Source organism: Vigna radiata, chromosome 6 (assembly GCF_000741045.1).
Source record: "Vigna radiata var. radiata cultivar VC1973A chromosome 6, Vradiata_ver6, whole genome shotgun sequence".
Taxonomy (NCBI): Eukaryota; Viridiplantae; Streptophyta; class Magnoliopsida; order Fabales; family Fabaceae; genus Vigna; species Vigna radiata.
In genome coordinates this window covers 33,403,450-33,418,178 of record NC_028356.1, presented here as the reverse complement: position 1 = coordinate 33,418,178, position 14,729 = coordinate 33,403,450, and the positions used below count along the sequence as shown (strand labels likewise).

Below are 14,729 nucleotides of genomic sequence, written 5' to 3'. Positions count from 1 at the left end.
AAACATCGAGATTACTCTTTTCCCTTTTTCAGGTGCCTTGGTTGGAGAATCTTAGACTTTTAAGGTTTCTCTTTTGTTCATCCATGGCTTCTTCCGTTGTTGTCTCTTGTGATCTTTATTTTTTCACCATTGTGTTTTAATCATCCATATATGTTTTTTCTCCCATGACAAAGAGGATTTTTGTTAGTTTATTTATAGTCGTGATAACTCTTCAACAATGACCTCTTTATCCACTAAATGTCTACAATACATTCCTCAATGACAATTTCTAAGAAGAGATTTATATAGAGCAACCTCCTAGGTTAATTACTTAAGGGAGTTTTCTGGGTTGGTATTTTATCTTCTATGTCGTCTTTGCAAATCATTAACAATTTGGTGTCACTCGAGTGCAAAAAGAGATACTTTCACTATGTCTTTATGGATTATATTAGTAAAGTTTGATACATACGATGATTTGTATGCACTAGCTTGAGCAAGACTATTAGATATATTATTTTTATCTTTAGTTAGTTTGTTATTATTTCTCATTTGTATTTTAGGCTAATCTCATACATAGTTTTCACTATATTCAACTATCCTTCAACACAGTAGCCAACTTCGACTTCTCCTTCTCTTCTTCTCTCTTTTTTTTCTTTTAATATATAAAAATATCATCAAACTTGGTGAAAAAAATTTCGTCTAATTTATTAACAAAAACAATTTTGGTAATAAAAGTTATAAGTCACTTACAATGTTAAACCATCAGACAAGTTATTGATAAAAACCTTATAATACCAAAAAATTTGATCGATGACATTTTAATAACAAATTCATTATCACAAAATTATTTATCATTATCCACAAATTATTCATCAATCATTTAAATTTTAAAATTCATTGTTAAATTTAGGTTTATTGATAAATTTAATAAAAAAAAATTCTCATACTAAAGATAAAAATATATTTTATAATTTTTTATCACTTACCCTTTGTTTTGACAAGTTGAAAATAACAAAATAGTGTTATTAACAGTTTAAGATACAAAATATACTAGATAAGTTAGAAGAAAAAAAAATTATTAATGTCAAAAATGAGTTTAAAAATGTTCTTAGACTATATCACCTTACCTTGTACTTTTTAAGGCTTTTTTTTTTTACAAAAGAAAAAAAATAGAAAAAAGAAAGTAAAAAAAGAAAGTGAAAACAATGAATGATTTAGTAAAAAAAATAATAAATAGAAATATCTTAAATATAGATAACATTAAAAATTTCCTTGCAAACATATAAGTTAGTTATGCTGCAATTCATTTATTCTTTTTCTTTATAAATAAATGAGTCACAATATGAGACACTTTTGTTTTTATAATAATAAATAGGTTTAATAGGTTCGTAGGTCCCTATATTTGGGGGTTTGTTTTAATTGGGTCCTTTAATTTTGGAATTAATCAATTAGGTTCTTAATTTTGTCAATTTGATTCAATAAAACCCTTTTCGTTAAATGCAGATAACGTCGTGAAGTTTTTTGACATGTGGCACGCTGACGCTTCCGGGTGGATGAGTTTGAAGTGCATAGGGGGATTAAAAAGTTTTAAAATTATTGGCTAAATAAAAAAGAATAAATATTTTTTCCAAATATATTTATAAATCAGTAAAGCATAACAATGTTACCTATTTTGAGGTCAGGTAGGTGGTGCTGCAAAAGAGGGGAAATCTGCGAAATTGGGGAAATTAGAGAAATTAGGGTTCTTGGCTGGGTTGGTGGAGCTTGTAGTTCTGCGACGCGGGTGGGTGTTCTTCCACAATGTCCAAGGATCACTCTTGCTATTCATCGAGTTGTAGCGCCAGGCGGAAGCAAAATGGTACGTCTTCACCGATCTGCTACTGTGGTGAGAACTGTGAAAACTAAGAAGAATCGAGGCAAGCAATTTTGGGGATGCTCCAAGTATAAGGTATGTTTGGTTCAACTAAACCTAATTAATTTGTGGTACAGTTTGTGAGAAGAAGGTGGTACTCCCTAATTAAGTTGAATGTTGTCTTTATAGAATGGTGGTGGAGAAAGTGGTTGCAACTTCTTCAAATGGTGCAATATTATTGGTGGTGACGAAAGGGGTAGCTTCTTCAACAGTGAAGGAAACAAAGAAACTCTGGTGAACAGTGAAGACATGGATAGTACTAGGAAAATGATAGGGAATTTACAAAAATCAGTTTTCATTGTTCAAAAGTGGATGAAGGTGCTGATGTTGTTGGTGTCTATTATATGTGTAATACAGATAGTTTTAGTTTCAATGTTGATAAGGAAGGGATGATTTCTTGTAATTTTGTTGTAGGTTTGGTCTGTTGTAATGAAATTAATGAAATGAATTAAATGGAAGAGTTATTATAAATCCAGTCCATATACTGTGTACAATATTACTGCTAAATTACAACATTGTTAGCAATAACAGATCATCTTTATAGAATAAGCAGTTTCAATTTATCTGCAAAGAAGTGACATGTTTTTGGTGTCTGAGAATATCGGTCTTCTGTAACATGGTTCCTGATATAAGGTTGGTGTTTAATTGAACGATTTCTTGAATTACACGTGGTGTTTAATTAAGCACTGATATTAAGGGCTGATTTAGTTTCTTGATTTCATTTGATTAAGGGCTGATATTAAGGGCTGATTAAGGGATGATTAAGGACTGATATTAATTTCCAAATGTTGCTACACAGCTTTCATTTAATATAATTAAAATCGTAATGTGGTCTAGTTAAGTAGTTGTTTTCTGTTTCAGAGAACTAATCTAATTACCACCTGTGTCCTAGGGCTGATTGGCATATGTTGTAACTGACAAGTTATCCAGGCTTACCAATTTAGTACCATAGGTACTTCTGGTTCTGTGTAAATACAAAGTAGTCATTTTAATTCAGTTTTTCTCTCATCAATAAAATTGGAATTTTCTCTCATTTCATGCTTGGTGAATAAATTTGTAATACTTTGTAATGCAAATTCTATTCAAATTCAGTATTGCAGCCCACTGAAATAAAGTGACAAAATACATAGCTTATTCACAATTGAAACTTAGGATTCAAGACAGACAAAAAATTGAAATTTCAGGGATGTTATAAACTCTGCATATTGAAGTCACAGGGATTGAGCAGCACTCCTATGACAACATGGTCACTTCCACCAGCATTGATATGTCCAATTCGTTAAATCACAATATGGATCAAACTAAACAGGTACTGTATATGGTTAAAATAATCACATGAGTATAGGCCACTGAAATATCTATAGTCATTCTGGGTGTCAAAAACAGAATCTGCGGACATAGTGGAAACTGGTAAAGACAAAATATGGTAATTGGCTGCTATTCTACACAATGTCGGATATTTCATTCCATTTAATTTCCACCAACTCAGAATATCAAACAATGCCATTTATAATTCCCTTAACATGAGGCTTGTCCTCTAAGAACGTTACACGTTCTCCTTGCCAATTACATAAGTTTGGCATTGATAAGGACATATTTTACCATGATTTCAGTATTGAATTGAGAGAAAATGTCAACTCTTTCTTAACTTTGCACCTTGTTTATGCCTCAATTTGTTAAGTTTGTAAGTAGTTACACCTTAAGTTGAATTAATTTAAATTTCATCATTAATCCCCACTTTTTGGTTGTTAGATCACATACATGAAGCTTGTTGGCCGATTCGAGGAATGGAAGAATCACAAAGTTTGAATGAATGTAAAAGAGAAAATTTTAAGAAAAGATAATTGCTACAGCTAAGGTGCAGTTGAGCCCCATTCTTCTCTGGAGTGCTGTAGTTGAGGTGCAGCTGAGCGCCCTGCTCTCTGGAAGGCTGCAGCTGGGGTACCCAGACTCGTTTTCTCTCTGTTGGAGCTCTTGGAGGCAAGCTTGGAGCTGTGGGAACAGTCCATCTTCACCCTTGGGTCTTCTTCTTTCTTCAATTTCCACCATTGTTGTAAGCTTGAGCTCTCCATTCATGGAGAGCTAGTTCCATTATTGTTGGGGGATTGATGTAGCCACTAAACTCTTATGTAAATCATTTTGGTTTGAATGAATATATGCCTCTTTCATTGATTGTTAGTGTTTGATTTCTTCTCTTAATGCTTGTTGTGAAATTGCTACTCATGACTTGATTTTAGGGTTGCTTAATATTGGGAAATGTTGGGTAAACCCGAATTTGGGTTAAACACCTAAAGGAAATAGTATCTAGGGATAGAACTAGGACCTTTGGTTGTCTTAAAATCTCATTTCTTAATGCGGAACTAATCGTTAGGTTTTTCAAGGGATTGGAGTCTAATAAGGAAGTCTAGGCTCTTTCTACCAAGGGATTNGGGTTTGAGTAAACTAGTAGATTGACATTGACATATTAATGAAGAGGAAGTGATTTTCTATGCATAAGAGTGAAGTAGGTGAAATCATACCCCCAACAATATCATTCCATATCATCTCTAATCTTACCATTTCCAAGTGTTTGAGTGCTTAAGATCACTTTTATCATTTATGTTTTATAGTTACTTTAATTGAACCAAATCTCAATTTATGGAAGCATTCTTTAGTCTAGGTTAGTTAGAAATTATACGATTGTCTAGTGAAACTAGTCTCTTGGGAAACGATATTCGGTCTTACCAGTTTTATTACTTGAACGATTTGGTACGCTTGCCAAAGTCTTAACAGACATAAAAGGAACAGAAGGAAAATATTCAAACACTGCATATCACTGCAAGAGATAACAAAAACTTCTTAAAGAACTCATCACTAAAAATTGAGGAAGCTAAAGACAAAACTTCTTAAATAAAAAAAAGCTTACAGCAAATTGTTATCAATCATTCCATAAAAGCAAAGATGATGGTATGTTTTGTACATCATTACAAGGTAAAAAGGTTCAACATGACAAAGGTTCAACATGACAAAGGTTCAACATCAAATTTTTTTTACATCATTACAATGTTCAAAACACGACTGCTACAAAAAACAGCTTGCTTGCTTAAGGCTGATTTGATGATGGTATGTTTTCTTCATTTGTTTGGTTGCTTTGTTGTGTTTGGTCAGGGTTGACTTCACCATCTTGGGTTGATTTCTAGCATGAAGTTCTGTTGTGACCCAGCTCCTTACAAATGCCAGATCTTTTTTGTATACCACCCTTCCTCATTCTTGTTTCGTCCCTAACTAACTCCCATTCAAGCAAATCTTCTTTTCTTCTTGGGCCTCCCTGGCAGTGTTCTCTTTTTTGGAGGGAGCAGTTCATTATATGGGGTAATCTGCCACATATTCTCACCATTAATTGGATAGACAATGGAAGAGTACATTGCTTCATATGTTGACTTCCTAAAACAAACAAGGATGAATTCCTCTGTATCTAAATTCAGATGCTTCATAGCAGCCAACGCATGACAACATGGAAGTCCTGAGATAGCCCATTTCCTGCATGTGCATTCTAATTTGTCTATACCAACTATAAATTTGTCCCTAGCTTGGGACACATGGCGAACTTCAAATAGCTTCAGTGTTGACCAGTTGGAAAAACAAAATTAAAATTGAGATACATGACATTTGATAGTGTTGAAGACATGATAAAGGTTGATTTATTAAGGTTACCTAGGAATCCAAAATTTGGTTAGCTGGGACTCCTTATTCAGTCTACTCTTGATTTTAAGATAAATGGACCCAGACATTGATTGACTCTTGATTCGGTTTGTTGCCCATTTGTTCATCAAGTAAAGGCGGATCTCTTCCAACATGGTTATGATTGGCTTTGACCTTGTATGGACCAATACACTGTTGAATGCCTCTGACATGTTTACCAAAGTATCACACTTAGCAGTGGTGGTAAACCTTGATCGTGACCAGTGTCTACATTTGAAGAGATTAGGAAATATGAGTATCACATTCTGCCACTTCCAGAACTATGAATTGAATCACATAAAAAACAGATTAGGAAAGATGATCATACCTGGGACGAATTTTTATAAGGTATTTGAAGGCTTCAAGGTTCACTTCCTTTAATTTTGTCATTTCAGTTTCCTAAGCTTGTGGATGAGTTGTTGTAGTTGCCTTCCACATCATTCGCTTCAGCTGCTTTCTAGGGAATTTTTTCTTGAAATTTGTGTAAAGGTACCTAACACAAAACCGTTGATCAACTCTAAGGAGCACCTCTTCAAAAGCTTGCATTAATCCCTGTAATTTCAAATTGGCAGTGTTGTTAAAGGTCTCATATAAATTGTAATGAAAATGAAATTACTAATTTAGGAAAAAGGGCATGTTAATAACCTTTTTTTGATCTGATATGAATGTCAATGATGCCTCCCCACCAATGTCTTCAACCAGAAGTTCCAGAAACCATTTCCATGTTTCCTTATTCTCTACTTCGACAATGGCATATGCTAGAGGTAGCATCTAGTCATTTGCGTCTCTTGCAATAGCAGTTAGCACTTGACCACCATATTTACCTTTTCAAAAAGCACCATCCAGCCCTATAATTGGCCTACAGGACACAAAATTGTCCTTGCAGGCCTTAACTCAAACATAAAACCTCTTGAAAATATGGCCGCCGACATTCTCTTCCACTTTCACCTTCACTGTGGATATCCAGGATTACGAGCTAAGAGCTCATTTTCATAATCATAAATCCTTTTATATTGTTCTTTGAAAGACCCATCTACATGGTCTGAAGCAATGCACTTTGCTCTAAAAGCCATGGATCTAGATACACCAACATTCCACTTTCGACTTATCTTGTCACGAATTTCCCCAACCTTGACTTTGGGATTTTCTCTCACGATTTTCTCCAATCTCTTACTTAGCCATTTTGAATTCAGTAATTTAACTTTGTACTCTTTACTATGATAACGGTTGATTTAACGTGTTTGTGTGTGTATATTTTGTGAACAAATCAACTCCTTCATAGCTTTTACCTTGTTTTATCCTCAAGTTCTGAGTTTCCTAGTTTTCTTGTGTTTTATTTAGTATATACTTGTTTTTACCTCTAATCTCTTTGTTTGAGTGTTTGAAATAAATGAATAGGAAGCAATTCTAGTGGAGGAAAACAAGCAAGAACTCAAGGGAACATATTTTGGGACAATAAAAGATCAATTGAAGCAAATACCCATGTTGGACTCCTTTGGAAGCGCACAAGAGCCTGAATTTTAGAATGCTGTCAAAACTGTCATGCCCGGGCGCCCTTCTGTGTGCTGCAGCCAAATTTCCGCGCTCGGGCACCCCTGGGGGAGCCCAACGCCCTTTTTCTGCAGATATCACGCCTGGGTGCCCCAGAAGGGTGCTAGGCGCCCTTTGCTTCGCTATTTTGCCCAGAATTTGGCGCCCAGGCACCCAGAAGGAGCGCTGGGCGCGACTTTTCGCTGTGTCAAAATGGGTTATTTAAACATGGGTCTTAGATTTTTGGGGCATTCTTCTCCTCCTACACTTCATTCTTCACCTAGAGAGATTGGGAGAGGCCCTTGGAGGCTATTTGGGGTGTTGGGAAGCTCTCCCACTCCTCCTTGGGTCTTCAAGCTTCATCAATGGTGATTTTGCCCCTTTTGGGTTGAGGAAGAGGATGAGTCACAAATTGGAGATGGAGATGCGAAGGGGAGGCGCAAATGGAGCATGGAGCAGCTGCCAAGAACCTTGGGAAAGGCTTTGCATCTTCTCTTTGGTTCCAATTTCTTCCTTATCTCTTCAATTTGTAGAACCCTAAGTTCTCCTCCATGGAGGGCTTTTCCTATTTGTTGAGATTAGTTGTAAAACATGGAACTCTTATGTATTTTGTGATGTTAATGATATATGTTTTTCCAATTCATGTTAGTATTTGATTTCTATGCTTAATGCTTGTTGTGGCTTGATCACCCATGCCATGAATTTTTGGTTCTTCATGTATTGAGAAATATGATTGAACCTAGAATTGAAATTGAAGACTTATTGGATGGAATTGAGATGTTTGTGAATGCATGAGAATGAAATGGATGAATTATAGTATTGACAAATTGTAAATACACTATGTTAAATTCCTTGCACACCAACTGTTTTGATAAAATACCAAAAAGAGTTTCTTGTGTTGTTTTTGTGCACTTTGATGTCTAATTGAGTTATAAAAGGAAGAATTGTCATGTGTTGCATAAGTCCCTTGGGAGAGAACGATATTTATCACTTGCTACGCTGCGACCGGTGCACTCTCCGTTGGTTTTGCAGCCAACATACTACAAGTGTGGTTATCAACAACAGTCCTTAATTGCCACGTTCGTACTGCATTCATATAACCACAGTATGCCATCCAGGGGCACTTTCCTTTAGCACCCATACACTTCACTCTAATTCTCTTCCTATCATTTTTAACATATGTTAAATTTCTTCCATTTTCTACTGCATATGTTTTTATGGCATCCAGAATATCTTGCCTGTTAGCAAAATAAGTGCCCAAATCCCACTTGTAATCCACCATTGTTTTAGGCATACTAAATGTTACAAACTTTCCATAACTTTCGTGGTCATCATCTTCTCCATCACTTTCTCCTCCATTAAGTAATTCTTCTGATTCCCAATTATCATCAGACAAACCTCTATCAGTCTCAGTATTTATACCAACATCTTCATCACTATCGGAAATGCGAGTCCATGATGGTGCATCATCTTCCACATCAACTTCAATTTCACCAAACCAATTCCCAACTCCATGCTCAACCTCTTCTTGGATATCACAGTCAACTAGGTCATCCATACTAGAAACATCCACATTGCAATGAAGATTGTCATCCTCACCATTAGAACTCCAACTACGAACATCACCATCATTTCCTTTAGACTCACCTACATCACATACAACATCATCTTTTTAAGACTCACTAACATGACATTTAGTTTCAATTTGGCCTTGTACAACATCATTTCTTTCAGACTCACCCACATCACATTCAACTTCAATTTCACTATCTACAACATCAGCTTCCATTTTACCTTCTGAAACAGGAACTTCACACTCACCATCACCCACCTCCTGACACTCTTCATGACCTTGTTCACAGCCACCATCATCACCACTACCATGCATCACAGGTTCAACTTCTTCTTCACTTATATTATGTGGAACATTTTCTAACAAATGTATGATCTCAGGTTCAGACACTGTGTGAACAACAAATAAATGCACTTGTCCATTTAGCCTAGCTAAGGTCATCATGTGCAAGGCTCCTCTATCATCCGTCAAAGCCTCTGACTTATCGTCTAACACAGAACCTCCCCCACAGAATACCACAACTCCTTAAAGTCATCATATCCAAGTCCTTTTATACTACACTCACTATAATGAAGTAACTCCACACGTCGGGGTCAAAAGCCAAAATTGTACTTTCCCCCTCATACCTAAGTGGACCATCCTTTATGAGCTGACCTCCATGGTGGAAAACTACTTCAAAAGGATCCTCCATGTAATACACTATAACAGTATATATCCTGTAAAATAATAAGACGGCAATGACAACAAAAAATATAAAGCACATGGACCAACTTCAACATAACTTAAACAAAACAAAAAGCACAAGAAACAAACATGGGGGACCACATTGCAAAACCCATATAAAGCACAATAATAATTAGTGTCTACTACGACACTTCAAACATGGGGGACCACTTTCAAAAGCCAAATATTGTTGAACAACATAAATAACACATTGCCACACCACTTCGAACATGGGGGACCACGACTGACAATGCATCATTGTCAAAAATATACAAAGAAGTAAAGATATTACTATCCAGGACACGTGCTACACCTCCAACGACCTTCGCGAAACTCTCTTCCACGTGCTACACCGCCAAAAATTACCTGCTTCAAGTCAAAACCACCGATAGATCACTACAATATTATGGAACGAACCCTAACTTCTCACGCAAAAACGATGCTCACCAAATGTCACCACAATGATGAACCCAGGCAACGAACCCTAACTTACAACTTTCCCTAATTTGGCAGACACAACCAATGACCCCAAATTAGGAAACATTGTCTTAATATGTTTACTAATTTCATTTATTGATTTATTTTCATTTATTAATTTATTTGCCAATAATTTTAAAACTTTTTAATCCACCTATGCACTTCAAAGTCAGACACCTGGACGCATCAGCGTGCCACATGTCGAAAAACTTCACGGCGTTATCTACATTTAACGGAAAGGGTTTTATTGAATCAAATTGACAAAATTAGAGACCTAATTGACCGCTTCCAAAATTGGACGTCCCAATTGAAACAAACCCCAAATATAGGAACCTACGGACCTATTAAACCTAATAAATAAAGTATTACTAATAAGATGAATAACAGTACCGATGAACGTAAATAATAACATCAATATATAATGATAATATTTATTTATAAAATTAAATAAACTTTTATGATAAATTTTGAATCCATTTGGAAGAAATTCTTTTTTTATTATTTTATCTATCTACTTTCTTTTCTTCTATTTCATTTATCTCGACTCAACAAAACAGTATTGATGCCATGTTCACCACTTGAATGAACATTTCCTTATTTGATAATAAAAAATAAGATAAAAACATATCTAAGATAGCAATAACAATCACAAACAGAGAAAATCACTAATAATATAAAGTATCTAGATAAATGATGCATGATTATCCAAATCGTTCTTAGCTACTGCTGATATATGCTTTGGTCTTGGTCAAATTCTGCATGCTTCATGCTCCAAGCATTCAGTTCTGAAATCACCACACTCTGTCTTCCATTGTTGAAAGCAAAAAGATGAACATCTTTGTCAATAGCCAACGAGGGATAAACTCTACTCGTAATACAAATTTTCCCTTTCTCCCCAAAACTCTCAATAATGGAGCGATCAATCTGCATTATATATATGAATATATATATTTCAAATTGGCAAACACTTGATGAAACGAAAAGGGTAATATTTATGAGTAGCAATAAACATACCAAACTTCTGAGAGAAATTGTTTTTTGATTAGGGTCTATGTCAAATATAGTTCCATATGAGGATTTATCAAGATTCTCCCGCAATGAAGACCTGTCAAGTGTACACAACTCTCAAAATCTCAAGTCTCAACCATAAATCACACTGAGATTTATTCTTAATCCAAAGTATAATATAAGCAGCATAATTCCCAGATTAAAACTCAGATAATTATGTCAGAAATTACCTGCTTTGATCACTGCACATGAAACATACATATCTATTGGAGGTTTTATATATTCTGAAGAAGATTGCAGTGTGCTCTGTTTGATCCTCAGATGCTAAAGCAAACAAACCAAATGGCCCTATTATGCCACTTCTTGATACATATTCTTCACTACACAGTAAGTGAGGATCAACTTCACTTTCATCAAGAAACTCTGCATTCTCTACTTCTGGAAGCTCAAACAACACTTCTACATCGGCCTTGAATTATAAACTTCTAAAAATCATCATTGATGTTGAACATGGTTTCAAAATAAAAAACAGCAAAACTTTACTTACCTGTGATGCAGTGATACCTGAGACTTCAAGAGTTGATCCACCAACAAGTTTCTCTCCCTTTATGCTAATTTGTTTTTCACGTAGCTTTTCTACCTCTTCGATTGGCCATTGCATTAACCGGTTTCCACTTTCATCAAGCCAAACTTGCCTTGGAATACACTGCATAGTACATAGAAAAACAATACTGATAAAAATCATTTTATAATTTCACGTTAACTAAAGATAAGACCCGATAAAAATCATTTTATAATTTCATGTTAACTAGAAATAAGACTAATTCAAAATGATACCATAAAAGTGAGTTTTGTAAGACAGTTCTTAACATAATCCTAAAGCAATTTCAACCAAAAGAAAAAGTCTAACACAGCTAAAATAAATACCTGAAGACCAGCCCATCCTTTCTCAATGCCATGATCTCTAGTGTCACACTCGTCCACCCACGCCCATAGTATCCTTCTGCTCTTAGCATGGTCAAAAAATGACTTTGAGGCATAAAATTTACCATAGTCAAACCTTAAGTCCAAACTAGTTCCTATGAATTTAACATCAGGAATGAAGTTTCCATCACCATTGTCATATTTACCAAGAAAATAATAGTCCTGATTTCTCCGATAATAGCTTATCTTCAACACATGTCTAACACTTTGATTTTGGACAGATGTATCCACCCCATTTGTGCTATTGATGGACACAGGAAAAAAATCTGGACACTCACAAACTCCAGTATTATCTGATGCAAAAAAAGGATTCAATTCCACTGTCCAATTAGCAAAATCCTCACTTTGGTAGAGAACTACCTTCCCTTCATCACCATTTTGAGCACCAATGACTACCCTCCATTTTCCATCCTTTCCCTGCCAAGCAGTTGAAGGGTCTCTGAAATTATCAACTTCAACCCCAATTGGTGGAGTCATGACAGGGTTTTGAGGGTGTTTCACCCATTCCCTTAAGAAGGGGTCTGATAGATTCTTTGGCGTAGCTATGTTTTGAACTTGATGCTTTTTGTCATCAATTCCTGAGTACAGAATCACAGGCTGTTCTTTTCCTGGGATTATAGTGGCTGACCCTGACCAACAACTGTTAAGATCAAACGGTTCACTTGGCTCAATGGCATGGTTCAGATGAATCCAGTTGATGAGATCATAGGACACAGAGTGAGCCCACACCATTTTCTCACCGAAGGTTGCTGCATGAGGATTATGCTGGTAGAAAAAGTGGTAAACTCCTTTGTAGTACATTGGTGCTGCCACAAGTATCAATTTTCTCATATCAACACATGTATATATACACATAACAGATTGATTGAACAAGTGTTCAAAGTAAAATTAGCTTACACAACAAACTTTTGGAGAAGTTCAACGAGAAGAGCTTCTATAAAACTCTAAATGCATAAATTGATTTAGTTTTTCTAAGAAGATCAACATTTTTAACTTGTAAAAATTTATTCAAGTATGAGCATGAATGGTGTCTGCAATGATAGGCAAAATAAGTAACCTAAAGTGTGAGAAATTCATGAGCGTACCATTTGGATCTGCACAATGAAGTCAACCATTTCCAGTTTTTTGTCAGAAAACATGTTGTAAGATCAAGAGAAAAGAATTAGACATGAGCACTGAAATAGACAGAAACATGTGCCAAAATCAAATAGAGAAAAAAAGTGTTCAGGGTAATAATACCATTCATCCAATGTTTTGGAGGTTGAAAGTGGTACCAAGTTCTGTAAGGTTGTTTCTGAGGTACCTTGTTCATGGTAGAATTGAGGTTGTCTGAATTGATCTCCATGATGATAGAGGAAGGTCAACCAATACTAGATGGTGAGTACCTTATACAATGGATCTTTCAGTATTTGAAGAAAAAAAACATCACAGATATAAACGATTGCTGCTGATAACAATTTGAATATACATAAACTTTGAGAACATTGAAACAGAGAAATTATTTTTATTGATGACTTGACTTCGTAGTCAATGCAAATTGTCAATTCAATTTTCTTTCATTGTTTTTAACTTTATCTCAGCTAGTAATGAGCTTCAAAATTAAAAATATAGAAAATTTGGTTCAAATAGATTACACAATAGAATTATTTAAAAGTAGATTAGTTTGGTCCTGGTTTAAAGCAAAGAACACCTCAATCATTTATAAAATTACATCAAATCATTTATAAACTTTTTATTTGATCAAAGTTATTTGTAAGAATAAAGTTGTCCTAAACTAACTTAAAACATTCACCAATCAAAGTTAATTCAAAGACTCGTTAACAAAATGGTATATGCACTATGCTACTTAGAATTACAAAAGAAACATAAAAGTACAACAAAAATTTGTTTATATGACTACCTAAAAATAGTAAATGATTTCTAAACTTAAAAAACACTTCCTAAATAGTAAAAACACATAAAAAAAATAGTAAAATAAGCTTGAAAAAAAAGGGAAAGAAAATGGAAAGTAAACAACAGAATTTGCTACCATGACATTATACTCTAAATGACTATTATATTTTTTTCCTGCCATTTAACTACATCTATAATGATAAAATTGATTAGATTGGTTCGATTGCGTCCCTTATTCAAGTTTTGATCAAGTCAAATTTATATTTGAATTAAATTTCTATAAAAAAAATTGGATTAAATTAAATAAGAAAAATGACAAAACTAACTTATACTTACTTCATCCTGGATTAATAAAACAAACTTATGGAAAATCACCTTATTCTCAAATATATAAGTCAAAAACTATAAATCGTGCTCAAACTTAAGATATCACAAATTAAGGCTCGAATACTCAAAGACTGATTGTGGTGGCTCAAGGAATTATTTCTCTGCATTTTTTTTTATCATATTTTCATTTCAATAATTCTAGAAATAATGACTAAAAAAATATTTCCATTTGTTTAATAAAGGGAAATACAAGTTGTTCAATTCAATAATAAATGAATATAAATTCTATAAGGCAAGTTGTTCCATAACCAGTTTTGAAATCAAATATAAAACAAATTATGTTGTGTTGTCTTGATCTTTCATTTCACGCAAATCAATCAAAAGACCCTTAACAAACTAAGATGGCGACATGCAATCTCTTATTAATAATGTTAATTAATGTTGTTTTGTCTTAGGAATTAGCCAAAAGAAAAATATTTCTCAGAAGACTTGAATTTTAAATTCCTTTTAATATTTTCCATTGTCTGAGTCATCTTTGACGTGATAGATAATGATCAACTCAAAAATATTTGTTTAGGAAAACCTTCACCATATAAGCTCAAA

At 34.5% G+C, this 14,729-nt stretch overlaps 1 protein-coding gene across 1 annotated transcript; it reads right to left on the bottom strand.

Moving 5' to 3' along the window:
- Positions 1 to 10,492: 10,492 nt before the first annotated feature.
- On the bottom strand, positions 10,493 to 13,378 carry LOC106764018 (beta-fructofuranosidase, insoluble isoenzyme CWINV3-like). The gene is made up of 7 exons (XM_014648216.2): positions 13,146 to 13,378; positions 12,992 to 13,000; positions 11,850 to 12,712; positions 11,470 to 11,628; positions 11,153 to 11,391; positions 10,929 to 11,019; positions 10,493 to 10,838 (listed from the first exon to the last, which is right to left on the bottom strand). Exons 1-7 carry the CDS (start codon positions 13,249 to 13,251, stop codon positions 10,635 to 10,637), a joined length of 1,671 nt encoding a protein of 556 aa, XP_014503702.1. The 5' UTR covers positions 13,252 to 13,378; the 3' UTR covers positions 10,493 to 10,634.
- Between the last annotated feature and the right edge of the window lie 1,351 nt (positions 13,379 to 14,729).

Excerpts from the sequence above, each read along its gene's own strand:
- LOC106764018 (XM_014648216.2), bottom strand. The coding sequence starts at position 13,251 with ATGGAGATCAATTCAGACAACCTCAATTCTACCATGAACAAGGTACCT. Across the intron at positions 11,629-11,849 it reads AAGGATGGGCTGGTCTTCAG|TGTATTCCAAGGCAAGTTTG; the intron begins GTATTTATTTTA and ends TGTACTATGCAG. Across the intron at positions 11,020-11,152 it reads ATGTGCAGTGATCAAAGCAG|GTCTTCATTGCGGGAGAATC; the intron begins GTAATTTCTGAC and ends TACACTTGACAG.